Here is a 26,672-nt window from a genome sequence, read left to right as displayed (position 1 = left end):
AGGGTGTTTTATCTATCGATTGGCTGGATTGCAAGCTTATATTTAGTCAGTTTCTTCTTTTTTTTTTTTTTTAAATTTATTTATTTTGGTTGTTTTTGTTGCCGTTCATACGTGTCCGTCCAAAAGAAAAACAACAACAACAACAAAGTACGTGTGTTTCTGCGAAGAGGAGGAGGAGGAGGGAGGAGGGTGTGAGGGCATGCAACGGTGGCCTGCGGGTCTTTAGGACGTTTTTTTTTTCTTTTCTCTTCTTCTCTTCATTCGGGTAGGAAAAAAAAAAAAGTGGTGAGCATCAACGCGGTTTGCTTGGAATGTGAGGAGGCGGAGGAAAAAAGGATCGCTCAGACTGCCCTGCTCGCAAATATCCATATGTATGCATATATATATATTTGAATGTTTTTTTTTTTTTATTTTTATTGTTATTTATTATTTATTATTTTTTCCTTTTCTTGTCGGCTTTTATTTAGATTAATTTCACTAGAAACGATTTCCTGAAGGAATAAATTGTGTGTTTGTGTTTGTGGTCTTTTTTTTTTTTTTTGTGTGTGTGTGTGTGTGGTCTTGAACACAGGCGTGACATGCGTCGTCCGCATACTACGGATATACAGCAGCGGGAAAAGCGGCATAATGTCTTTTTTATTCCCGAAGTCAAACCCTCCGTCGCCGGTTCGGGGGCGTCACGCTTTTCACACTCGCCCACGGCCAGCAGTGGCTCTCGGGTCTCCGTATCAAAGCACGTCTCTATGCTAGAGGCATCGCGGCACCGTCTCTCTATAAGGAAATCGGCAGCATTCCCAATGCAACAGACGGCACCCAAACCGTTCCTCTCATCCTGCGCAGATATCACGCGGCACGGCAGGGATTGGAACGCGGAGTTCCAGTTAGCGTGGGAGATGGACGACAGCACGATTTCTCAGGCGGAGGCCCGCATGGAGCAGCTTTGCCGCGTTGAGAGGGAGTTTGTGGCCGAGGCGACGCGCACTGTGAAACAAATTGTGATGCTGGACGACGACGGGCCACGGGAGTTGCCCAAGTTTCTGCAGTGCTACCGCGTCGACAACATCTTCTTCCGCGTCCTGCCCGACAGTCGCTCCGGGCGCAATTACGTGGCGTCGCTCCGCGGAGTACTCCAAAGCCGCACGCGCCTCCTGACTGTGCCGCTTTCATGTATGTTTTTCTACCGGGGTATGCCGGTTCTGGCGCAGGCTCTTGTCCCGATGCCGCGGGAGCCAACTCGACTGTACGGTGCGGGCTCGACAAACAATCAGGAGGTGGTGGCGGAGATTTTGCACATGGCGGAGGCTCTTAACATTCCTTTTCCTGACGGTACTCTTGAGGTTTATGAAGGGCTGGATGGTCGGTTTTATTTGACCAATTCAAACTCCACGTTAACACCACTTTTTGTCGATGATACTATTATGAAGCGTCAGGAGATGTTGCGGGTGTGCGAATGTGTGACGGATAGTCATGAGGACACTGTTGCAGTGCTTGACAAGGATGAGGTTTTGGATGCTATTGTGGAGTCTTGTATGGACAGCGGGATTTCTACAATCACCGATTGCCTTAAAATTGTATGTGAGCACCTGCATGGATTTGGTGTCAACATGTGTTTGCTAAAACAGGTGATTCAGAAGATTGCGACATCAGATGGGTACAGCGCGGCAGCGGTGGCCAATGTGAAGGAGATACTTTTTGTAGAGATGCTCGCTCGGTCGGTCAAGCAGGAATTCTACTTGGAAGTACAAGGGAAGCGAGTTGCCTATGACGACGAGGTACTTAGTGCGACGCTCTCCAAGCATATGGCGGAGGCCTTTACAACCGTAGATGTATTCCAGAGTCGCTTTTTGGAGGTGGTGGCAAAGAAGTACGGTGTTGTGGACGAAGATAATGACATTATACGCGGACTGACCACGGTACGGCTGAGCCGAAAGGCAGAAATTGTGGCGCGGATTTGTGCCCTGTTGGGAGTAACGATCGAAAAAACGGGCGAAAAAAAATCCAACATGATTTGGCACGTGAGCGTGAACGCACGTGTTCTCCCTCAGTTAATTGACCCTAAAAAAGTGCGTATTCTTGCTGAAAAATACCGCACCATCATGACGCAGGACAGTCATCGCCACGCATTTTGCATTCCCATGCGTTGTAAAGTGGCATGCTGGGATGGGAACTATGATGAGGCGTTGGATCTTGTGCATGCGACGGCCGTGGCTCAGCGAAATCGTTACGGGGAGTCTGCCATTGTCTCTATCTATTCAAGGCGCAGTGTGTGCGAGGTGTGTTTTGCAACCATGCAGAAGAATTGTATTGCTGAGGGGAGGAGTTTGTTTCCCGGTGTCATGCGGGGCTTTGAGGAGTTGACATGTTCCGTGACGCAGGGTAGACGCCACATTGAGTACGGTTTTTGGATCCTTCGCGTTGCGCTCGTGTATCAACAAGATGATCTTGTCACGTACCGCAGCTGTGTGGAGGAGGCGGTGCATCATTTTTACCAAGCCATTGGAAAACTTCCTGCGTACTTAACGAGTGAGCATGGCTCCTGGCTGCACCTTCAACCATACAAGGGGCTTTTACAGTGCAAACGGCTGCTCCCATCATGCTCCGTCAACACAAAGGAACTTGTGGAGCGGTCTATTGAATTAAGTACGATTGGCTGGGCTTCCGACTTCTTTATGCTGTATTTGTGGGACCTGAGTCTTCAGCTCGAGGCGGAGGGGCGCTATGAAGACGCTATTCGGGTTCTTCTCACCGCCATTACTGTGAGCAAGAAAAAACCAACCGTTACACTCGACTTGCCTTCGCTTCTGATGGATGCCGCACATATTTATCGCTCTTGGGACCCGGAGAAGTACAGTGAGCACTGCTTAACGTTGTTGCGGGAGGCTGCAGAGAAGGCAAGTGAACTCTTTGGGCCTCACAGCAAACAGTACGCCGTTTTGCTAAACAACAAGGGCGCAGTTGAAATTGAGCTGAATCGCCTGATTCATGCGGGAGAGACACTTGAGAAGGCCGGCATTGTTTTTGCTGAGGCAGGTGTGCCGAATGACGACCCTGACTACATCGCATATCTTGAAAACCTTGTCTACCTTGAGCAACGCCTTGCGGCGCGGCCGATGGTGCAGCGAGGGTTTTTGCGTCGATACCCTTTTCTTGCAACTCGCTCGGAAGACTTTCCGTTCAGTGATGTGCGGCCTCTTGAAGACGAAGTTTTTGTGGATCTTGCCCACAAGCGTGCGCGGATGGCGGGTGGAACATCGGACGCAAAAAATTTGGAAAAACGAATGAAAGAGCGGATATGGGAGCTGCTTCGTTTTATCCAGGACGGTGATGTATTGAAACGATACCCTTTTTTGCCGGCCGTCATTAACGGCGTGCATACCGCCAGCCTGCGACTTGACGATGATGTACTTTTTGAGGAATTTGCCCGTCTTCTGCATGCGAGCAAAGATGCCAACGAGAGAAGAGAGTTGGAATCCCGTCTACGAGAATATGTTGTTAAAAAGGCTGAAGATACCGCATTGCAGCGGGCATACATGGACCGAATGGATGAAGAGTTTAACGAGGCCCACGAAGGATATGTAAACTTGATGCACCCTATTCCTTGGTTATATGTTTTGGAAGATGAGAGATTTAACGCTCTGATGGATCAAATGCAAAAGTGTGTCAACACCCAGGGACATACTGCCCGAATTCAGGCCATTCAAGAAAAAATGGCTCAGCGTGTAGCGGAAATGGAGGGGGAGATGTTTCTTTGGCGAGGGGAACTTGCAGAGTGGCTTTCACCCTCAAAACTTTACTCCGTCCACACAAAGGATCTCACAGAAGACATGCAACTGCGTGATCTTCTTCGTGTACGCCAATTTCCTGACTCCTGTGAGGGTGTTTCGGTGGACACAATCAATGCCCTGATACGGGACAAGCTGGAAGCCCTCTGGAAACGTGCGGCCATCATTCGCTCCTGCCTTGCTGTCGATGACGAGGAGCTGCATAGGGAATTTCCATTTTTAGTAGAAATGCCGCACCATCAACGCCTGTCTACGTTAATGCTGTATGAGGACCCAACAGTAGCCAACCTCGCCATGCGCCTGCGAACAGAGGGCGATGACAGTCATTTACAGACTGAAATGATGGGAGCTATAAAAGCTATAGCGGCACGCCGACGTGACTCCAAGGAACTTAAGAAGTGGTACTACGATATTGACTCTGTTATGTCAGGGTCTCTTTCTCTTGAAAATGTACCAAAAGTAAGGGACGATTACTACGTACATTTGTGGCAACAACGAAATATTGTTCAGGCACAGCAAGGGGAAAAATCTCCGTTGATGGTGAAATTGATGCATCAGATGCAGCACCGGATTGTACAGATGAATTCATGGATGCGCAAAGTAAGTGCAAACGGTTTCCGGCGGCGACTGCGTCTTGAAGCAAAGTACCCATTTGTTGAACGCCGTCATGAAGGGTACACATTAGAAATGCTTGACATTGAGGAAGATGAGGAATTTATGTCTATTGTGGAACAGCGACGGCGGCTTCTTACCTCGCCAGATGCATCGTCCAGCGAGCTTGAACGCCTTGGCCGTCATGCTAACCAGAGAGTGAGGTGGATCGCCTCGCAGCGTGTTAAACTCTCTGAGGAACTGAGTGAAAAATATCCGTTTATCCCCAACCGATTGGAGGGGGTGGAAACACTCACCATCTGCTTGGAAGAGAATGAAACGTTTGCAGAAAAGGCAGCGTACTACAATCGCCTTCGTGATGCCGGCAGTAACGACAATGAGGTGCGTTGTCGTCGTTTATTGCGTGAGATGGAGAGCCTCGCACTTGCCGTTGCTCGTGAAATCGGCGTCCGGAACTGGCGTGAATCTATCGAGTCCGAGGATCTGCACGAGCGGTACCCGTTTCTTCCCGAGGAGCCGGTGCGCGGCATTCTTCTTGGTGATGTGCGTCCGGTGCAGCAGCCGGCGTTCCGCGAGCTTTCAAACAAGTTGGATGAGCAGCGCCGGGACCCGACACGCAACGCAGCCGCGATCCGCACGACGGAGGAGCAGATGACTGCGTTGGTGGTGCGACTGGCTGAGGAGCGCGCGGAGGCGACGGAGAGGGCGCATGAGCAGTACCCGTTTCTCCCACGACGTGTGCTGGGCGTGCGCCTTGGTGACATCTCACTGCAGGAGGATGAGCTTTTTGCCGCTGCCACCACCGAGAGAGTGGAGGGCAAAGAGCCTCTTCTTAAGTCGAGGGCGCAGGAGTTGGTGGTGTGTCAGAACCTGAACGAAGCTCAGCTTGCGGACAACGATGATGCAGTACTCTCACAGCACCCATACTTTGTGTATACATCGCGGAAATGCTTTCCGCTACGTCACCTTCCTTTGGACGACGACGTGCTGTTTGCTGAAAGACTTCGTGAGTACGAAAATCTCATGCAGGATCCCTCCGTGGATGAAGACGTTGCGGCAATTGCACGCTTCCGCCTGGTGCTACGAGCGGACAGTCTTGCTTTACATGAAATTGAGAAGATTGAGCGAATTAAACAAACGTTTGTGGCGTTGCATCCATTGTCCCTGGAGGATCTTCGCCACCTACAGGACCATCGGGAGTTCCAAACATACACGGGCGACGGTGCCCAAAACCCCTCACCGGTTTTACTTGAGGACGCCAAGCGCATCATTATGGGAAGTAGAAAGGACCGTGCCGCACGGGTGCAAGAATTGGATGCAGTACGAAAATCATATCCAACATTTGGCCGTAGCATTGACCCTGAAATGTTGAAGGATCCTGTCATTGCCAAACTTGTCAGTGATCTCGAGGAGCAACTGGACAACGCTGAGGGGAACGAAAGCAGTGTTAGTGAGCTTGAAGAAGAAATCAATCGGCAGATAATAAGACATAAGGGACAAATCAAAGGGGAGATTATTGATTTAGAGGGTAGGCACGTACCCTTCAAGGAACAAGCTGTCGACTACTACGTGTTTGATATGGAGGATGACATTGTCGATGACAAATATTACCAGGAACTTATGGAAGAATGCAGCGCTTTTGAAAACGGGCAATTGCCAGAGGATACACCACTGTTAAGAAGGCTTGCAAAACAAATTGAAATAAGGAAAAATCAGATAAAAAATGATAATAAGAAATTGGCCAAATACCAAAAAAAGATTGAACAGCGAACAGCCACAAGGTTTCCGTTTTTAAATTCACACGTACATGCGATTCCCATCACTGACCTACACCTTGAAGAGGACACAGTGATGCTGCAACTAGAACAACAAAAAGCTTCCCAAAGACTCATTGATGCGGAAAGTCCTACAAGCATCGAAAAAAAAATGATTGCGCGCGCAGAAGCGATGGCGAAGGCGGTGCTGGAGGAGGAGGAGGCGCTTGCGGCGGCATTTCCATTTCTGGGGCGGAGTGTCAAGGGAGTCCCTCTGCGTGAGTTGGCTCTCATGTCTGATCCCAATTTTGCGGAGCTGGCGACACGGCACGCGCAGGAGGCGACCTCGGGCGATGCGGCGGGTATTTTGCGCCTTGAGCAGGAGCTGCGTGACCAGGCATGTCGCATAGCACGTGAGGTGCGAGTGGCTCGGCGGCTTGACGCCGTTCGCAATGAGGATCTGCACGAGCGGTACCCGTTTCTTCCCGAGGAGCCGGTGCGCGGCATTCTTCTTGGTGCTGTGCGTCCGGTGCAGCAGCCGGCGTTCCGCGAGCTTTCAAACAAGTTGGATGAGCAGCGCCGGGACCCGACACGCAACGCAGCCGCGATCCGCACGACGGAGGAGCAGATGACTGCGTTGGTGGTGCGACTGGCTGAGGAGCGCGCGGAGGCGACGGAGAGGGCGCATGAGCAGTACCCGTTTCTCCCACGACGTGTGCTGGGCGTGCGCCTTGGTGACATCTCGCTGCAGGAGGATGATGTGTTGTCACATCTGGCGCGGCGTCGTGTGCGGCAGCTAAGAAACTCCAAGACGGCGATTGACGCACACGCAACTGAAGAAGAGATGATAAGGCGCGCAGAGGAGCTGGCTCGCAACGTGAAGCTTGTCGACGCATACCGTGGGAATGGGAACGAGTACGTGCGTGCCTGCAACCCGTTTCTCGTGTACGAGGACCGCAAGTGCGTCCTCCTGAGTGAGCTGCCGCTTGCCGGTGACGGCGTGTACCAGGGCTTGTTCCGGGATTATCTGACTGCGCTGGAGGACGCCGAGGCAAATGCGCCGCGGATCGCGGAGCTGGAGAATGCGCTTCGGTCCCGTGCGGATGAGTTGGCGCTGGAGGTTTGCGAGAGGGACGCGCGGTTGTCGCATTACTCATTCCTCTCGGCCCAGGATGTTCCTGGTTGGTCTGAAGCACTGCTGCATGACGCGGAGTTTCAGCAGCTACGTGAGCGTTACGACGAACTGAGCAAGGATCCACAGGGGAACGCCGAGGCATTGCGTGAGCTTGAGGATGCAATGGAGGCTCGGAGCAGAGCCATTGCGGAAGCGTTGCGGACTGCAGAGGCGACTAATGCCACTGAGCAGGCGAGGCTGAAGACGCCGTCACAGGCGGGGTCTGGCGTGTCCGCGGGTGATCGAATGCATGGCAGCGAGCATGCGGATCTCGCGCATGAAGGGGGAAGCACGGCTGGCGGCACCATGAGGGGGGCAGAGTCTGTCGCCAAGAGCAGTGGGAAACACTCTCAAAGGTCGGTCTCGCATGCGTCTGTCGTAGACCTGGGAGGCGAGGCCCATGGGACACACTATGCCTTTTTGCCCGATGTGATCAAGGGGATTGCGCAGGAAGAGCTGTACCTGGAAGACGATGCGTACTTCCAGGAGTTGCTTGCGAGGTATAAAGAACTTGTCCCTGTGGGTGCCGAGCCAACCGAGCCACGCGCAAAGCAGTTGCGCGAGCAAATGCGGATACGGGCTGGGCAGCTTGCTGTTGACACCCGAAAGCTTCATGCGGCCGAAGAGCGGGCTGCATCGCGGATGGCGACACTTTACCCGTTTGTGGGCTCGGCGCCGCTGGGAGTTGCTCTGTGGAGTATCCCCGTGGAGGCGGACGAAGAGTTCTGTGCACTTCTGCTGAAGCGCGAAGAAGCGCTGGCGGGGAAGTCAGGGTCCGTCCACGAAGTGGAATCTGCGCTGAGCGCGCGTGCGGAAGCGATGGCGAAGGCGGTGCTGGAGGAGGAGGAGGCGCTTGCGGCGGCATTTCCATTTCTGGGGCGGAGTGTTAAGGGAGCCCCTCTGCGTGAGTTGGCTCTCATGTCTGATCCCAATTTTGCGGAGCTGGCGACACGGCACGCGCAGGAGGCGACCTCGGGCGATGCGGCGGGTATTTTGCGCCTTGAGCAGGAGCTGCGTGACCAGGCATGTCGCATAGCACGTGAGGTGCGAGTGGCTCGGCGGCTTGACGCCGTTCGCAATGAGGACCTGCACGAGCGGTACCCGTTTCTTCCCGAGGAGCCGGTGCGCGGCATTCTTCTTGGTGCTGTGCGTCCGGTGCAGCAGCCGGCGTTCCGCGAGCTTTCAAACAAGTTGGATGAGCAGCGCCGGGACCCGACACGCAACGCAGCCGCGATCCGCACGACGGAGGAGCAGATGACTGCGTTGGTGGTGCGACTGGCTGAGGAGCGCGCGGAGGCGACGGAGAGGGCGCATGAGCAGTACCCGTTTCTCCCACGACGTGTGCTGGGCGTGCGCCTTGGTGACATCTCGCTGCAGGAGGATGATGTGTTGTCACAGCTGGCGCGGCGTCGTGTGCGGCAACAAAGGTATACGTCCATTGCGAAAGATGTTAATTATACTGAGAAAGAGATGATAAGGCGCGCAGAGGAGCTGGCTCGCAACGTGAAGCTTGTCGACGCATACCGTGGGAATGGGAACGAGTACGTGCGTGCCCGCAACCCGTTTCTCGTGTACGAGGACCGCAAGTGCGTCCTCCTGAGTGAGCTGCCGCTTGCCGGTGACGGCGTGTATCAGGGCTTGTTCCGGGATTATCTGACTGCGCTGGAGGACGCCGAGGCAAATGCGCCGCGGATCGCGGAGCTGGAGAATGCGCTTCGGTCCCGTGCGGATGAGTTGGCGCTGGAGGTTTGCGAGAGGGACGCGCGGTTGTCGCATTACTCATTCCTCTCGGCCCAGGATGTTCCTGGTTGGTCTGAAGCACTGCTGCATGACGCGGAGTTTCAGCAGCTACGTGAGCGTTACGACGAACTGAGCAAGGATCCACAGGGGAACGCCGAGGCATTGCGTGAGCTTGAGGATGCAATGGAGGCTCGGAGCAGAGCCATTGCGGAGGCGTTGCGGACTGCAGAGGCGACTAATGCCACTGAGCAGGCGAGGCTTCGAGCTTTGTTTCCGATGTGTGCCGACCTTCCCGTTTCCATGGAAGCGGATAATGAGTCGTTGAATCTTTTACGGCGGAGATCGAGTTTGTTGAGTGATGCCTTTGGAAATTCAAGGGCCATTGATTATATTGACAGGAGTTTGCGCCGTCGTGTGTCGTTGCTGGCATTGTCTCCTGAAGAGACTACAATTGAATTTTGCCAGGAATCTGAGGTCGTTGCCTTTGACGTACGTATGAATCGGAATGTAGGGAAGCATCGTAGGTTACGGCATACGACTGCAGCAAATCAGCGTGATGGTGGTGACGTTAGGGGCGCTGTGAGGAATGAGGGTGAGGCTGCCTTGGAGGAACAGGGGGCCAAAAGTCGTGTGGAGGGGGTTGAATTGGGTTCAGAGTTGGCTCTTAAGGCCGGAGAGAATCTTGCTGCTGTTTTGGTGGATGGGGAGGAGGAAGTTGAGAGGAGGACGATTCAGCAGGAGGAGGTGTTGAGACGTGTGGAGCATTGTTTGAGCGCTGTGGATGCATGCGAGGCGGCATCTCGCGAGGGATTAATGATGGATGAAAAGAGTGCTTTGTATGCGCAGTTGTTGTCATCTATGATGGAGCAGGAGGAACTGGCTCGGAATGTCGTTGACAATGACCACGACAACGCAATGATGAAACTGCTGCATGAAAAGGCCGCCGAAGAGGCATCTGTTTGCCGAAACGAGGAGTTGGCCGCTGCTCTCTGTGGTATGATTGGTGAGGAATCTGATGATCGGACACGGCTGCAAAAAAGCGAGGAGAATAAACGGAATGCTCTGCTTGATGAGTGGCTGCAGCTTGAGGAGAGCGATTTACGCAAACTTGTGGAGCTTAACGAGGTTCAATTGTTGGATGAATTGATGCTCGAAGAATCCGATAGCAGGAGAAAGGCTGCTCTAGGAGAGACTGATAGAGAGTCATACCGTGCTCGGGAAAATCTGTGCGATGAGGAGTCACTAGATAGAAACCGCCTGCACGATGTGGAAAGCGGAGAGATGGATGATCTCCATAAAATGGCTTTAACGGAAAGACATTCTATCATCTCTAAGGCTACGATAGAGGAATTATGCGATGCTGAAGCACAGGGGCGAATTGGCATCACGGCCAACGAAGAGGAAGGTGATGTAGAATTAGGGATTATGAAACTGGTTGGGGATGAGATGCTTCTACGACAAGAAATTGAAGAAGAGGGTGAACATCTGCTGGCCAGCACTACAAATGCCTTTGATGAGCTTTGCAAACTCATGGATACATTGAATGAGATGCTGCTGGCTGTTGGGAGCACTGAGGGGGAGGAAAGAGCTAAGCTGATGGATGAGGAAAACAAAGCTCGGGAACAGATTACGCTTGAGGTGGAGGAAGGCAAAGCTACCGCGAGGGACCGAACAATAAATACACTGAATGAGTTGCTACTGACTGTGAAGAAGGCTGAAAGGGAAGAGAGGGCCAAGCTGATGGATGAGGAAAACATCACCCGTGGGGAGGCCCTACTGGAGGCCGAGAAGGAGGAGATCGAGTTGAGGCGGCGACGGAAAATGGAGGAAGAGTTGCATTTTGCTATGGATGAGGAGAAAAAATGCCGTGACGTTATTTTTGCTAATGAGCAGGAGGATATAAATCTTTTACGTCGAGAATTAGAGGTGGCTATTGCCGTTGAAGAGTCTGTTGCAAAGATGATTGGGTCCGAGGAGGAGGCGCGGCGTTCTATTGGGGACACCGAAGAGTATGAGTGGGGGCAGCTTCAAGAAGAAGTTGGGAAGGCGTCTCTGGAGGCCATACGTGCGCAGGAGGAGCGTGAGACGGTGGAGAAGGAAGCTCAGCAGATGAAACGCCGGCAGGATGCACAGGCATTGATTAAGAGTGTTGTGTTTGCCTACAGAATCAGGCGACGTCTCGCCAACCGCTTTCAAAATAGAAAAGCGCAGGAGAACAAGAACGCCATTGCGGAAATACTCCGCATGGAGTTTAACACGAGGAGTGCCATTTGCGATGAGGAGCGACTGGAGTGTCAGAAGATTGATGAGGCAAAGAGGTCCCTGATTTCCCTTACAGGGACTCGGGCCGCCAGGACGATTGCAGAGTTGGAGAAAGAAGAGGATGACGCTCGCCATGAACTGATGGATGATTTTGCATTTCATCTGAGCCAGTTGCAACGTGCCTCACGGAAGGCGCTTGCGAAGCGACAGGACCTCATTCCATCACTCAAGCAACTTCAGGAATTTGAGGAAAACGAAGACCGGATGCACGCAACGACAATGTTTACTGCCACTGGTAGAAAGGTTGGCTTACCCCTGAGTGACGACACTGGCGATGAGGGCGATGAGGAGGAAGAGTTTGATACGCCGTTGACCACTGGAAAGTATAAAGGCTACACTTTGGATTCTATTGGCACCTTCTTGCTGCAGTATGAGAGGGATCTTCAACGATTTAAGGCGTCGCTTGAAAAGCATAGAGTGATCGTTGCCGCAGATCATGACATGCTTAAGAAGGCTCGCGACAATGCCACGCAGGATATGGTGCACGGTGGGACAGGGGCTCTGTGGATCCCGACACGACCGCTTCCTTTATCGGATCTTGTGCGTGGACCCTCGGCGCAGTATCGTCGTGGCCGTATTGTTGACGCAAGAGGGCAGCGTCCCGTGTCACGAATGACAGATGCCGGCGGACGAGCCGCGACGCCAAGCGATGTCCATTTCTTTGACGGCCTTGTAAAATAAAATGTATTTTTTTTTTCTTTTTTTTTCGGTGCGCGTGAAAGAGTCTTTTTTTTTTGGTAATATGCCAATGACAAAAAAAAAAGGGGCGATCTCCAGAGGATGGAAGGGAAGAAACGTGACTGTCCACACGTTTTCTTTTCTTTTCTTTTTTTTCTTTTTTCTTTTCTTTTTTTTTTGTGGAGCCCGGGTTTCTTTTCTTTTTTCTTTTTTCTTTTTCTTTTTCTCCCTCTCTCACCATATATTTATATGTATTTACATGAATGTATATTTCCAATGTGTACTTTGCCCTTTTCCGTAGAGAAGCTGACAATCCGGAGAACGTTGTTTCACACCTGCCCTCATCACAAATACAACCACCCATGAAAGAAACAACAACAACAACAACAAAAAAAAGGAAATGGGAACAGAATAAATACAGGAATTGAGAAGGAGATTTATTGTTCCCTCCTCACCCTTTATTATTATTGATATGATATGATATGATATGATATTGAATACAACGTAAGAATTTGATTTTTTTTTTTTTTTCCTTTTGTTTAGACGGTAGTGGTGGTGGTGGTGGTGGTCTGTGGGGGTTAAAAAGCGATTTTGTGGGATCTAATCTGGCGTTTTTTTTTTTTTTTTTTCTTTCTGCTTCCCTTTCCCCCTTTCCACAAACACGCATCCCTCCACGTTGAAGGCAATGTACGTTTGAGGTGCTGCGTGCGTGCATGCGCCTCTCCAAAAACAAACAAACAAAAAATACGCATATAAAAATAAAAATATAAATATCTGCGTATTTTTTGGTTTTGTGACGGTAACATCCAAGTGAGAAGGTGGATGATTTATTTTGCCTGTTTTTTTTTTTTGTTTTTCTTTTCTTTTTGTTGTTGTTGTTGTTGTTGCCTGCCCTTCTCATGCACGTTGGGTAATACGCATGGATATAGAGAAATACACACACACAGACACACACACAATTACACAGTGATAGGGAGAGGGAGAGGGAGAGAGAGAGAGAGAGAGAGAGAGAGATAGAGAAGGGGAGAAAGAAGTATTGGTTGGGTTTTAGCTGTTTTTATTTATTTATTTATTTATTTTTCTTTTTCTATATGTCACAGGCTGTTGATGCGAGCATCAAAGTCTTTCTTCTCGGGGATAGTGGAGTGGGGAAATCCTCGCTTATGCTTTCCTTTGCATCGGGAACATTTGATCCGGATATCAGCTCAACAATTGGGATTGATTTTAAAGTCAAAAACGTGGAAGTTATGGATGCCGATGGGGTAAAAAGAAATGTTAATATTCATCTTTGGGATACTGCTGGTCAGGAGCGATTTCGCACCTTGACGAGTTCTTACTACCGCGGTGCCAATGCGGTCGTGCTTGTGTATGACGTGAACGAGCCACAGACATTTCACGGTCTTCAACGGTGGATGGAGGAAGCAGATGTTTTTTGTCGAAATGATGACGAGGATGATGCGGTATATTTGCTCATTGGAAACAAAATTGACAAATGCATTGGAGGAGGCTCCGAGGGGGAAGGAGTGCCGTTCATGTCGGTACCGAAGGAACAGGCGCAGCAGCTTGCACAGAGGCGCCGTATGCTTCTTGCCTTTACATCTGCAAAGACACGTGCGGGCGTTGAACAGGCATTTGACGAGCTTGCTAGGACTGTATATGACAAGATACGAGTGAAAGGCAGTGACCACTCTTCCGGGATAAATTTCAACAAACCAGCCAGTGAACCAAAAAGTAGTTCCTGCTGCTAGTTTGAATGCATTTTTTCTTTTCTTCCCCCTTTCCCTCTTTCCTACACACACACACACACACACACACACACACAAGGAAATCTTAGTTGTTTTACTTTGTTCAATGCGAAACGGAACAGACACCCAGAAGAACACCACAGTTGGACTTAAGGATTCCCATGCCTTTTCATGTGGATATATTTATAAATATCTATATCTATCTATATATATTATTTATATTATATTCTATATCTTTTCTTGTTTTCTGAATTCTTTTTAAATGGGGTGTATACTGCTGCAGGCAGATTAAAACCATGTGAGGTGCCTTTGGTGATCGTCTTGGCCATTGTAGTACTGCGGAGGGGAGAGAGAGAGAGAGAAACAACAAGAAGAAGAAGAAGAAGAAGAAGAAATAACACATTGATGATCATTTGGCGCACTATAGGTGATGATAACGTTTATTGTTTTGTATATTTATTCCATGGCCTTTTGTTTAATGCCACTAATTTTGTTTTGTTGTTTTCTTTCTTTCACTTCTTGAACACATACACACAAAGGAAAGGAAGCTACAGCCAAACGCGAATCGCTACTGTGAAATTGTAAGGCTCTGAAAGGAACAACAACAGCACACACACACACCGCCCACACACACATATTTCTATGGTCTCACGTGTTGCTGCAGTGAAGGTACCCCGCACACACAACCGTCGCCGCGTGACCGGATCCAGCGGAAGGAGGAGGGAAGGAAGAGAGAGTGAGCCGCAGAGGCCCAACATGTCCCGGCGTGTGTTTACTTCCGCGGTGCTGCTCCTACTTGTCTTGATGTGCTGCGGCAGTGGAGCTGCATCCGCGAAAAGGATATTTGTAAAGGGGGCGGAATCGCCGCAAAGGGTCGATATTTTTGTGCCGGAGAAGACAAGGGTAGTGACAAAAAGTTCTAATCTAGCTAGTGGGAGTGGAGTGAGAGGTTCGTTTGGCTCACCCTCTCTCGTCCGTGCTGGTGGAGTAATTGTTGCCTTTGCCGAAGGCTGCACAAAGTATAATGATCTTCACGATAAATTGAATGGGCTTGCTTGTTCTGATATTGTGGCGGGGTACATCAAGGCTGCGGAGAGATGGTCCTCTCTTGTCGATGAGACCAATAAAGATAAACGGGATGCATACACCGTCTTTAGCCGAGGAAATGAGGGGAGACGCTTGGGTGTTTTGCTCCGGCCCACAGCAATTGCACGGGATAATAAGGTGTTTCTACTTGTGGGAAGCTGTCATATGAGCTATGACAAAAATACGAAGAGGTGGAAGCTAGGTGGCTCACATATTCAACTGGTTGTGGGTGATGTCACGCAGTCTAATGACGACGTGCAGAGTGAACCGATCAAATGGGGTGCTCCCAAACCGGTTTCGCCACCAAATAGCCCAAATTATCAAAGTGATTTGAAGGACTTTTTGCCCGGTGGCGGGTCAGGCATTGTGATGCTGAATGGCACGCTCGTGTTTCCTCTTACGGCGTCGAAAAAAAACTATCACCGTTTCTCCATGATGGCTTATTCGACGGACAGTGGCAAAAACTGGGTGTTCCCACAGGGCATGTCTTCGGCGGACTGCGTTAACCCCCGCATCACCGAATGGGAGTGGGGGCAAATTCTCATGGTTACTGACTGCAAGGACGGCCAAATGGTTTACGAGTCGCGTGACATGGGGACAATGTGGACGGAGGCCATTGGGACACTCCCAGGCGCGTGGGTCGACTCACGATCAGGAGGCTCTTGGGACAGAACGTTGCGTGTAGGATCCATCATCACTGCGACTATTGAGGGAAGGAGGGTCATGCTGTACACTCAGAAAAGGTACCTCTCGAGGGAGAAAAAGGCCAATGCGCTCTACCTTTGGGTCACGGACAATAGCCGCACTTTTCATGTTGGACCACTTTCTCTGGGGAATGCTGTGAATGGAGGGTTTGCCAGCACCCTGCTGTACGCCGATGGAGCGTTGCACTTTATACAGGAGAACTTCAGTGAAAAAAGCACAGCCATTTCACTCTCCCGCCTGACGGAGGAGCTGAAGACAATCAGGTCCGTCCTCAGTACTTGGGCAAAGCTGGACGCCTTCTTTTTCAATTCGTCTACACCCACGGCTGGTCTGGTTGGACTCCTGTCCAATGCAGCCAGTGACCGCAAGTGGATTGACGAGTACCGTTGCGTGAATGCAACGGTTATGGAAGCGGCGAGAGTAAAAAGTGGCTATGACTTCACAGGCCCTGGGTCTGGGGCAATATGGCCCGTTAACAGCTGGGAGTACGGTAAGAATCACGGTTTTGTGGATCACAACTTTGCTCTTGTGGCGACGGTGACCATCCGCCTAGTCCCGTATGTGAGTACTCCTCTGTTGGCTGTGTGCCTGGGTGACAGTAAGAGTACGAAGATTATTGGGCTGTCGTACAGCATGAATAAAACGTGGGAGACGGTGTTTGATCGGAAGAAAACGACATCGAACACCACTTGGGAGCTGGGGAAAGAACACCAGGTGGCGCTCATGCTGCAGGACGGCAACAAGGGCTCCGTGTACGTGGATGGCCAGCTTGTGGGGAGCTCAGAGAATATACCAACACCTGAGATGCGGGGGCATGAAATCTCACATTTCTACATTGGTGGAGACGAAGAAGACATGGACAGAGGTAGCAGTGTGATGGTGAAGAACGTCTTTCTGTACGACCGTCCGCTGAGCGTCAGTGAACTAAAGATGGTAAGGAAAATTAACAATTCCGCACGTGGGGGTGCATCGCGGCTGCTTTTGCCGCTGCTGCTGCTGCTGCTGATGGGGCTGTGGGGCTTTGTGTTTATCGCCTGAGAAAACACAATGAGGAGTTGCCGGTACCGGTAAAAAATTAATGCGCTGCCTTGAAATAACTGCGGTCGTAAATTTTTTTTTTTTTTTTTTTGTGTGTGTGCATTTCACGCGCCGGCATTTTTTTTGGGGTCGGTCCCGTGAGCATTTCTCTCCCCTCTGATGATTGCATTCTTGTTGCTGCGCTCACTCTCCCGATGGAGTGGCGCGACTCCCGTCATGTCTGCGTGCTTCTCTCAGTCCCCAATGCACACAAGAAGAGTGACTGTGCTCTGCGGGCCGCACTCACACGCCGATGAGAGGGCTGAGGGGAGCAGCAACACGCAGATGACCCCATGAAATATAAACGATGTGCGAACACAAGAAGGCCCAGACAGTTGAAGCGCATGTATTTTTTTGTTTTGCTTTTTGCAGGCAACGTATAAACGCGGTTCTGTGAATCTATACAAATAACACTTAGGGTTTTGGCTCGGGGAAGAAATAATGAAAAACGATTTTTAGAAAAAACAACAACAACATAAATAAACCTTTTGTGATTTGACGCTGTCTGGGCTGCAGTGCCGTTGTGAGTTTCAGTTGATTTTTTCATTTTTTCTTTTTTTCTTTTGCACTTCTGTTGGGGTTTCTTTTCTTGTTTTTAGCTGTATATGCGCGCGCAAATGCTCTACTTTTTTTTTTTTTTCTGTGTGCAGGAAAACACAATCAAATGCACACAAATTGCTTCTTGCAATGCATGCAGATGCTTTTTTTTTTTTAGTGAATGCCTGAAGTTGCGTGTGGCTTTTCCTTTCTTCTGTGGATATGAAGAGAATGGAGGAAAAGGCTGCGTGCACCGAGAGTCACTCTTCCTCATGGTGTGACGCACCGCGTGTGACCGCATGGAGTGAGGCGCCGCATCGCACTGAGGGCGGGATGGCAGTGGATTTTTTCGTGCCACGCCATGGCTGGATGAGGAGCCACTTCCGCGTGTGGCTGGTGGTGTGGGCGCTCGTTCGGTGTGCGTTGTGTGTTGGCTGCGTGGCTGTGGCCGCGTCCCGCAGGCTGTGGGATTGGACGAGAGGCGGCGGCGTTGTGTCTCTTCTCGTCCTTCTCCATTGGTGTGTGTCTGCTGGCGTTGTGTGCGTTTGTTCTGTGCAGTGCCGACCCATCGGTCACGCTAGCGGTGCCAATGGTCATGTGCTTCTTTGCTGGGATCCCGCCACTCCGCACGGTGGTTGTGTGGGGCTGCGTGGGCGGTGGGGGGTGGATGGCGTAACTGTTTTGATTGTGTTCTCGCGTCTTTGTGTTGGCGGTCGGGCTGTGGCCGGATGCCTCTGCGTGCCACTGTGTTTATTTGCTGTTGTTCCTGTCTTCCTTCTCTTCTGACCGAGCAGTTAGAGTTACTTTGGCTTCACCATTACAACTATCGTTTCAAGGTATTAAGTATTAATTGCTGTATTAGGACAAGTATTAGTGGGATAGCGTTATATAGGAATTGTGTATCTGTATTTGCCATCTGTAGAAAGGGATTTGTTGGACAGGAGTTATGGTGGACGGGGCGAGTGCGACACACCACGACAGCCCTGTTGGTACCTGTTTGGGTCTGTGGATGCGGTCTGCGGAGGGTGTGTGTCCGCGCAGCCGGCACTGTGTGCGGAGCAGGGCCATTACGGCTGTGCGTGTGGCGCTTCTTTTGGTGTTGGCGCTGGTTGCGGCGGCGGCGTGGATGCCCGCGGTGCATGCGGTGGTGTTGCGACTGCGGGGCGGCACGGTGGACAGAGCCATCACGGTTGGCCGCGCCGTGGACACGGTGCTGATGGACGGCGTGTCCATCACGAACGGCGTGGCTGTGGTGTTCGACGTTGCGGCGATGCTTCCCGGCGCGCTGCGCATCGAATTGAGGAACTGCGTGTGCGACGGCGGTGCGCAGATCTACGTGCGGGGCTACAGCGGCGAGCCGGCGAGTGACCGGAGCCTGGAGGTGAGCGTGAGCGGGCTGTCCGGGAGCTACTGCTCGCTCGTGTTTATGCACAGCCTGCCGGCACACACAAACGTGACGGTCCGTGACTCGACGATTGTGGCGGCGGGACCGATGCACTACTCCCAGCTGAGCGGGCTGACGGACGCGGTGGCGTCGCCGCTTGTGCTGCACGCGATTTCGCTGTTGCAGACGCAGCTGCGTGTGAGCAACACTGTGCTGAGGTCGTTGCACGCGGGTGGGTCGGCGGTGTATTTTGGCGGCGGCGTGGACCTGCTGTCGAGCGCGGTGGTGCTTGACGGCGTGTTGCTGGAGGCGTCGGGCGGTCCGACCGCATCCGCGATGCATGTGGCGTCCTCGTCGCGTCTCAGCCTGCAGAGCCACTCGGTGTTCTCCGTGACGAACGTCTCGGTTGTGAGCAGCGGCGGCGGCATTGTCCTTGGAGAGCGCCTTGCGGTGTTTGATTCGGTGCTGCGCTTTGTGCGCGTCGAGGGGTCTGTTGCGTCCTCGCTGGTGCGCTGCGACGGTGGGACGGTTGGTGGCGGCGGGTGGCTGGAGCTGCGCGACGTGTGGGCGGTGGGCGAGGCGTCGTCGGTGGCGTCGCTTTCGGGTGTGACGCTGGGCGGCGGCACCGTGTCGATTGCGCGCTGCGCTGCCGCTGGCGCGACGCTTGTCTCCGGGCCGACGATCACGAGCGGCGTCGTTTCGGTGCAGTGCAACCGTGCCGGCGGCCGGGTGCTGCGGAGCCGCGGCGAATACCGCATGGCTGGCCTGCCCTCCGTGAGCGTGGTGCCGTGCGACGGCTGTGCGGCTGCGCTGGCGTGCTTCAATGCGCTGACGGCGTCGTTCTCCGACTGCGTGTGCAGCTGCCGTGCCGGCGGCGTGGGCGAGGCGTGCCTGCCGTTCGACGTGCCGCCTGCAAGGGCCGGTGGCGGTGGTGGCGATGCTGCGGAGGGCTGCGTGAGTGGCGTGACGCTGACGGAGTCGGTGACGGTTGGCGGCTGGCGGGCGACGGCGTGCTTCGACTCGGTGGTGTTCAGCGGGCCGATCACTGTGGCGGTGGACCTGCGCTTGATGGACGCGTTCGCTGACGCGCTGAACGTGACGCTGCGCCACTGCGTGCTTGCGGGCGGCGCGCAACTGCTGATTGGTGGCCTCGGCGAGAGCACGGCGCGCTTGATGCCGCACGCCCTCGTCAACATGACGAATGTGACGTCGCTGGAGGGCACGATTGTGCTGCATGGCGCGATGCCGCCGAACTCGAGTGTGCTGCTGGCGAACTCAACGCTGCGTGCGACGGTTGGCGGGTCGCAGTACGTGCCGACGACCCCTGGCCTTTCGGGATTTCGGTACGGCCCCGTGCTTGTCCTGGACGGTGTCCGGCTTCTGTCGACGCGGTTTGTCATGACGCGGTTGTCGCTGGTGTGTGGCGGGGGCTTGTGCGCTGCTATCCTCGTGGAGCGCGGCTTTGTCGCGAACTTGTCCAGCGTCTTCTACGTGGACAACTGTGTCCTTATGTCGCGTGCGCACGTGTTGTACGCTTTTGGGTCGGACCTGCTTGTCGGCGGCGGCTCCGTGTTCTCGGTGCAGAACAGCTCGTGGAGTGCGTCGAGTGCTAAACTCCAAGAAGGCGCGTTTGTTTTTAGGGATGTTGCGGTGGCTGGCGGCAGCGTGCTGCAGATTGTGTCCAGCACTTTCCGTCTCGGCTTCGCCATGCTCATGGCAACCACGCTGACCGTGACTGGCGGCAGCTGGCTGGTGCACCGCGACAACGAGTTCCGCGCCGCCTACGTTGTGTACGTGACGAACTACTACGGCGTGGCGTTCCGCGATCAGAGTGTGTGGTCGATACTTGACAACAGCTTCACGTACGGCTCGTACTCGTCGACCATCGCAAATATGACAAGCAACTGGTCACCACCATCCGACGCGCGCCCGATCATCTACGGCGTGTGCAACGAGGCAAGGGGCTCACCTGTGACGAATTACCAATACGACCTCAATATTGGAGTGCCCGTGACGGTGTTGGACTGTGGTGCGTGCACCGTGGACGCCGTGTGCTTTGCGGCGAGGACGAGCAGCATCAGCGGCTGTGAGTGTGTGTGCGCTGCTGGCGGCCACGGCGACACGTGTCTGCCAGCTGCTGTTCCGGACGGCCTTGGGCCGCTCCCGCTCCCCGATGCGAAGGACACGGAGGTCCGCTGCGTGCACGGTGGCATCATCATCTCCGTGGACGATCCTGATCCCGGTGTGCATGGTCTGTGCTTTGTCAACGTGACCTTCACTGCCGCGATTGTGCTGGACCTGTTGCATTTTGACGCGCCACAGCAGACACTCAACATCACGCTGCTGCAGTGCGTCCTCATAGGCCTGTCGATCAAGGGGAGTGGTGCGCGAGTGCACGTGAACGTGACATCCTCGATGTTGGATTCCGGTGCTTTGGAGTTTGAGGGTGATTTTGGTGTGAGCTCCCAGATACTGGTGGTGGGCAGTACGATTGTGACGACGTCGGTCCATGCCGTTGCTTTTTATTTGCCTTCTCTTGGAGCGAACTCGACGCTGCTGGTACTTGACAACAACATGGAGGGGAATAGGTACGCAGTCTATTTCTCCATTGGTGTTGTTAATGGTGGCGGGATCATTGTGAAGGGAAATACGCTGCGTGCAACGGAGGAGGAGGACGGTGTGGAATCATCCATTTGCATTAACGCTGTTATGAAGAATGGCGGCTACTTTGACGTGGAGAATAACACGATGAGCGCGGTCAATGGAGTTTATGTATTTGAGGATACCGTCGTGAGCTCCGCGGGGCTGTTGAGAGTGGCGGATTGCGACTTTGTTGGCAGCGCGGAGTTTTCGGATTCCGCGTTGGTGTATTTTGGCGGCTATGTGACTCTCGAAGGTGGTGCGCAGTGGCGTGTGGAGGGCAACAACGTGGGCGAAGCCTTAGTATTAAGTATAGCACATGCCCAGCACAAAATTAAGCTGTCGGACAGCGGCACCACCGTGGTGCTTGCACACAACCGCCAGTTGGACGATAGTTATTCTTTTGCTGATTTGGCCTCGTCAGACACTATTGTGGCTTCCCCCGCGAATTTTGTGGTTGGGTGCAACCTGCAGGGCGATGAGGAAGTGTCGTACGACGACGTGTTTCCGGAGGAGGTGGTGGTGTTCGGGTGTGACACATGCAACGACGACGCGGCGTGCTACATGCCCGGGACGGACTTTGTGGACCGCGGCTCGTGCTCGTGCAGCTGCAAGGACGGATGGCATGGCGCGTCGTGTCTTCCCCTCGAGGTGCCCGACACGGTTGTGCCGCCCTTGCCGGAGAGAGCCGTTGACGGTGACACGAGCTGCGTGGTGAACCAGACGCTGACGAAAATTACGCTGAACATGTGGAAGACGCACCACTGCTACATGGGTGCGACATTCAGCGGCGTGGGTGCTGTGCTGACGTTCTACCTCGACAGTATGCCGCTGCATCTCCCCATCAACATCACGCTCACCGGGTGCACATTCCGTGAGGGCGCCGTGCTGTGGTTTTTTGGGGGCGCTGAGTCGGCCGAGTCATCCGGCGTCCTGATCCGCGTGAGCCAGGCGGTGATGCGGTCCTCCGTTGTTGCTTTTGCACTTGCCCTCCCGCAGCACTGCGACATTGCCATCACGGAGGTTGATGCGGTGCAGACCTTTGAGGTGCAGTTGGCGGATACTATCAGCAACAGGTTTGGCGTGGTGCTGCTGCTAAACGTTGTATTGAATGCGTCCTCGCTGTTGGTCAGCAACGTCAAGGCGCGTGCATCGAGGTATTGGGGGTTTGGTTTGTACTCTATTGGGACGCTGTCGCTGGCGGGCGGCAGCTCGCTGTACACGCGGTACTGCAGCTTCGATGGATACACACACATTCTGTACTTAATTACCCTTGGTGTTTGCGATCACTCTGTTTTTGCGCTGCTCAACAATACAATGGCCTCCGGAACAAGCCTCCTGTATCAGCACGACGGATTCAGCGTGTCGGATCACAGCGTTTTGCGCGTGGTGGGTAACAGCGGTTCCGTGTCCTATGCCATTTATTCACTAAACTCGTGGACCGTTGAGCGGTCAAGCTGGCTGGACTGGCGTGACAACGACGTGGGAGTGGGTGCGATTTTTTACGCAACTGAATCCACCTTTTTGATCATTGACAGCAGCAGTGTGTTGACGCTGACGGGCTGCAAGATGGGCTTGACGGGGTGGTCGGTCTCCTTGCTATCTCGGGTTGACGCCGGCTACCGGTTCGTTGCCGGGTGCCTGACGGTCGCAGGACGGGTGGTGACGACGGCGGCAGAACTGGAGCTCCACGGCATCACCGACGTGACGACGGTTGCCGCATGCGGGGAGTGCACGAAGGAGGGAGACTGCTTTGCTCCGCTGACGACGGCGGTCGTTGACTGCAAGTGCCAGTGCGCTGCTGGAGCGCACGGCGATGTGTGTGTCCCGGCGCCTGTGCCTGCTGGCCCGCCGCCACCGCCCACGCCGCCAGTGCCGCCACCTCCGCCGATTGGTGAGTGCATCAGCGACATGGTGTACCCCGAGGTTGCGCAGGCTGTGGGCAGTGGGCTGTCGTGGCTGTGCTACCGTAACGTGACGTTCAGCGGGGGCCGCATGATTCTGACGGTGCTGGTTGGGGCGATGACGGGCGACTTGGCGAATGCCACGTTCGATGGATGCACGTGGAGGGATGGCGCCGTTCTGTTGCTGTTGGGCAACGCGTACGCCGCTGTGGGGTCGCTGAACATCGTCGTCACCGGCAATACATTTATTGACGCGCTGCTTAGCCCGGAGGGTGTGTTTCCACCGCGCACGAACATCACAATCAGCGGGAACCGCTTTGCGGTCACGAGGCTGGTCCCTCGGTCGTTTTTGGACCTTAGGAGGCCGTCGTGTGTCTCGATGAATGAGCTGGTGATCAGCAACGACTCCGCGGTGGTGCTCAGTGGCAATGTGTTTCAGACCGAGATGGCATCGTCAAGTGCCATTCACGTCGTTGGATCTGCGCTGAGGGTGTCGTGGCACTCCGTGTTTGCTGTGATGGGCAACACGTTTCATATGGCTGGCGTTAACGGCACGCTTATATATCTTGAGGGGTCTATGCATTCTTCGTCACTGAGTGTACTGAACAACTCTGCTGTGGTGATCCGAGGCAACGTTGTGACGAGGCCGGTGCAGTGCTTCATGTTATTTTTGTGGACCTTAGGTGTGGAGTCTTTTTCGGCGGTTGTGTTTCAGGGCAACGACATGCAGGGAAGCTTGGTTGTGTTGTTCTCTAGATCCAGTTGCCGAATCTACTACAACTCCTGGCTGCAGTTGAGCGGCAACCTCTGCCGCGTATCACCATTGGATGCGTTTGCTTTTCTTCTCCCCAAAGTGAATCTCCGTGACTCCACGGTGTCTGTGTCCGGCAACCGATTTATGTCCAGCACGGTCGCGCTGAACGTGCTGCTGATACCCACGGGGTCCAGCGATCTCACGAACGGAGTGATTTTGTTTGCGTGCAACACTGTGAACGGCGAGGAGAGAGTGAGATACATTATTCCGTCCGTGTACAATGTCACCATTCTGACGTGCAGCGATCCATGCGCCCTTGCGGCGTCGTGCTTCCCCGCGTACACGACGATTGCCTCGAGTGATGGCTGCGCCTGCAGGTGTGCTGAGGGCGGCCACGGCGATGCGTGTCTGCCCGTCGCTGTCCCCGAGCCACCGAGCACCGACGGCGCCGACCTGTGCGTGCGCGACGTGCGTGTGGATGTGGAGCTGAACGCCGACCTCGGGACGTCGGTGGTGTGCTACGTTGGCGTGACCTTTGCGGCGGACGTCGTGGTGGACGTGGAGTCGATGTCGGGGAGCGTGCGCAACGTGACGCTGGCGAACTGCACGTTTGTGGACGGAGCGAGCCTGTACGTTGTCGGGTGGCGATCCGACCCGACTGCTGGCGAGCGTGCCGATGTGTTGATCAGCGGGCTTGAGTCGTGTTCCGGCGGCGGCGTGGTGGTGGCGAACCGATACCCGCCGGGCTCGCGCGTCACTGTGGTGGACTCGGTGCTGATCGCAGAGAAGCGCGTTGCGTACCGCGGCGCCTACGGCCTTGGCGACGCCTCCGCGTGCCTCGTGGTGCACAACGTGAATCTGACTGGGAGCGTGCTGACCATCGCGCGCACGCATGTGGCGGCGGTGTTTGGCGACGCTGTTGGCGTGTTGGTTGTTGGCGGCGTGGCGCTGTCGTCGCGCGGTGCGCTGTACGTGGACGGGCTGTCGGTGCAGACGGCGCTGGGGCTGTGCGTGTCGGTGGAGGGCGGTGTTGCGGCCAGTGGCGGCTCCGTGGTGGCGTTTGTTGACAGCGACTTCCTGTTGTGCAAGCACGCGGTGTCTGTGCGTGGGGCTGTGAGCGTGTCGGGCTCAGTTGTGGCGCTTGTGCGGAGCGACTTTTTGTTGACGGAGGACTACGCGGTGGCGTTTTATTCGACGGTGAGCCTGGCTGGCGGATCGATGCTGCAGGCGAAGGGCAACGTGCACGACGGCGTCTTGAGGGAGATGCTCCACGCCGCTGGCGCCGTGACCGCTGTTGGGAGCACGCTGAGCTTTGTGCGCAACCGAGCGCTGCTGCCGCGGATGCTGTCGATGAGCCTGTCGCTTTTGGTTGAGGCGCATGTGAGGGTGGCGTGCAACGACGCTGGTGGACTTGTCCTGTCGACGGCGGAGGAGTACGCAGCGGCTGGTTTTGGCGACGCTGGGAGCATCGGCGTTGCTGGGTGCGACGACTGCGACAGGGACACTTACTGCTACGCGCCCAGGACTGCGTCGGCGAGCATGAAGGACGGTGTGTGCGTGTGCGCGTGCGGCAGCGGCGGGTACGGCGAGGCGTGCGTGCCTGTGGGAGCTCCTGCACTGCCGCCTGCTGTGGGCACTGCGTCGAGTGTGTTTGTCCGCGAGGGCGTGACGGTGCGGTCGGTGTTTGTTGTGCCTGCCGGTGCGAGCGAGGTGACGCTGCGCCACTTTGTGCTGGACGGCGTGAGTCCTGTGCTCTACGTGCCGTGGATGGCGCGGGACGGCGTGCGGATTGTTGTGCAGAACGTGTCGCTGCTGAACGGCGCCGTGCTGTACGTGATGGGCGGTGGATTGTTGCGTGCTGCTGGTGCGGCGGGGAGCGACGAGAGCGGGCCGGTGGAGCTGTCGATGTGCTATGTGGAGGCGCTGAACGGTGCGCTTGTGCTGACCGGCACGTTTCCCGCGGGGTCCGTGCTGACGGTGACGGACTCCCTGCTGGTGGCCGCGAGGCCGACGCCGCTTGTGTATCTTCCCGGCTCGCGGTCCTCGCCGTACGCACCGGTGCTGGTGCTGTCGGGCCTGCGGCTCGTGCGGTCCGTGATGGTTGTGTCTGGCGTGGCTCTCGTGACCGTGATGACTGGTGGGCGGACGGTGGTGGTGGACGGCGCGGTGCTGGAGCTTGTCGGTGGCGGTGTCGCGGTGGACGCGGCTGTGTTCGGTGGCGAATATGCGTTGTACGCAAGTGCGCGCGTGGTTGCGTCGGAGGGCGCTGTGCTGCGCGTGTCTGGGAGCCAGGTGTACGCCGCGCATGGGTTGGTGTTCGAGAGCGGAGTGGAGTCCAACGCGTCCGCCGTCGTGGTGAACGACAACGCCGGTGCGCTGACCGATGGCGCGCTGCTGGAGCTGCGGGGGTCGGCGTCGTTTGCGTCCGGGTCGTGGCTGTCGGTGCGCGGCAACAGCATCAGCGGGAGGCTCCTGTCGCTGCCGTCGTACCCGCGCAGTGCGGAACTTTTGCGGAGCACGCTGACGCTCTATGGGAACGCCGGCAGTGGGCCCGTCGTGATGGACGGCACCGTTGCGCTCGGGGGTGCCGGCCGGAAGTTCGTTGTGGGGTGCCTGACGCTCAACGGGCAGGCGCTGCGGCCGATGGACTACAGGTCCGCCGGCATCATCGGGGAATTCCGCCCCGTGGCGTGTGGCGTGTGCGACGCCGACGTGCACTGCTTTGCAGCTGCGACGAGGGCGATGTCGGTGTCGTGCGGCTGCCGCTGTGCTGAGGGC

The 26,672-nt window shown here is 54.6% G+C and overlaps 4 protein-coding genes across 4 annotated transcripts, besides 27 other annotated features; all 4 read left to right on the top strand.

Annotated features, from left to right (window-relative positions):
• Positions 1 to 7,136: part of a sequence feature (heterozygous, Esmeraldo-like haplotype) that runs on past the window's edge.
• Positions 58 to 87: a sequence feature (AT_rich).
• Positions 232 to 258: a microsatellite.
• Positions 399 to 441: a microsatellite.
• Positions 579 to 12,065, top strand: Tc00.1047053508837.80 (hypothetical protein, conserved; the record flags this gene model as incomplete). Its single annotated transcript, XM_812910.1, has 1 exon — positions 579 to 12,065. One exon carries the CDS (start codon positions 579 to 581, stop codon positions 12,063 to 12,065), a length of 11,487 nt encoding a protein of 3,828 aa, XP_818003.1.
• Positions 7,137 to 8,126: a sequence feature (haploid, Esmeraldo-like haplotype).
• Positions 8,127 to 8,627: a sequence feature (heterozygous, non-Esmeraldo-like haplotype).
• Positions 8,628 to 8,936: a sequence feature (areas merged during assembly that could not be assigned to a particular haplotype. This can correspond to areas where the two haplotypes were merged or to regions with more than two copies in the genome that were merged during assembly.).
• Positions 8,937 to 14,652: a sequence feature (heterozygous, Esmeraldo-like haplotype).
• Positions 12,196 to 12,287: a microsatellite.
• Positions 12,433 to 12,452: a microsatellite.
• Positions 12,531 to 12,556: a microsatellite.
• Positions 12,608 to 12,631: a microsatellite.
• Positions 12,813 to 12,836: a sequence feature (AT_rich).
• Positions 12,903 to 12,949: a sequence feature (A-rich).
• Positions 13,034 to 13,094: a microsatellite.
• Positions 13,119 to 13,141: a microsatellite.
• Tc00.1047053508837.74 (small GTP-binding protein Rab18, putative) lies at positions 13,154 to 13,810 on the top strand (the record flags this gene model as incomplete). The annotated part of the gene is made up of 1 exon (XM_812920.1): positions 13,154 to 13,810. The coding sequence occupies one exon, from the start codon at positions 13,154 to 13,156 to the stop codon at positions 13,808 to 13,810; it is 657 nt and encodes a 218-aa protein (XP_818013.1).
• Positions 13,854 to 13,884: a microsatellite.
• Positions 13,985 to 14,041: a microsatellite.
• Positions 14,176 to 14,201: a microsatellite.
• Positions 14,450 to 16,636, top strand: Tc00.1047053508837.70 (trans-sialidase, putative; the record flags this gene model as incomplete). The annotated part of the gene is made up of 1 exon (XM_812909.1): positions 14,450 to 16,636. One exon carries the CDS (start codon positions 14,450 to 14,452, stop codon positions 16,634 to 16,636), a length of 2,187 nt encoding a protein of 728 aa, XP_818002.1.
• Positions 14,653 to 14,789: a sequence feature (haploid, Esmeraldo-like haplotype).
• Positions 14,790 to 15,817: a sequence feature (areas merged during assembly that could not be assigned to a particular haplotype. This can correspond to areas where the two haplotypes were merged or to regions with more than two copies in the genome that were merged during assembly.).
• Positions 15,818 to 16,086: a sequence feature (areas not merged during assembly with more than two copies in the genome that could not be assigned to a particular haplotype).
• Positions 16,087 to 18,226: a sequence feature (haploid, Esmeraldo-like haplotype).
• Positions 16,573 to 16,603: a microsatellite.
• Positions 16,705 to 16,727: a sequence feature (AT_rich).
• On the top strand, positions 18,159 to 26,672 carry Tc00.1047053508837.34 (dispersed gene family protein 1 (DGF-1), putative; the record flags this gene model as incomplete). Its single annotated transcript, XM_812924.1, has 1 exon — positions 18,159 to 26,672. A coding segment is annotated over one exon (8,514 nt), but the record flags the coding sequence as incomplete, so codon positions are not given.
• Positions 18,227 to 26,672: a sequence feature (areas not merged during assembly with more than two copies in the genome that could not be assigned to a particular haplotype).
• Positions 23,085 to 23,126: a microsatellite.

Source organism: Trypanosoma cruzi, genomic scaffold, assembly GCF_000209065.1.
Source record: "Trypanosoma cruzi strain CL Brener 1047053517073 genomic scaffold, whole genome shotgun sequence".
In the NCBI taxonomy this organism is placed as follows: domain Eukaryota; phylum Euglenozoa; class Kinetoplastea; order Trypanosomatida; family Trypanosomatidae; genus Trypanosoma; species Trypanosoma cruzi.
The sequence above is the reverse complement of the archived record's forward strand: the minus strand, read 5'-3'. Positions and strand labels throughout refer to the sequence as shown.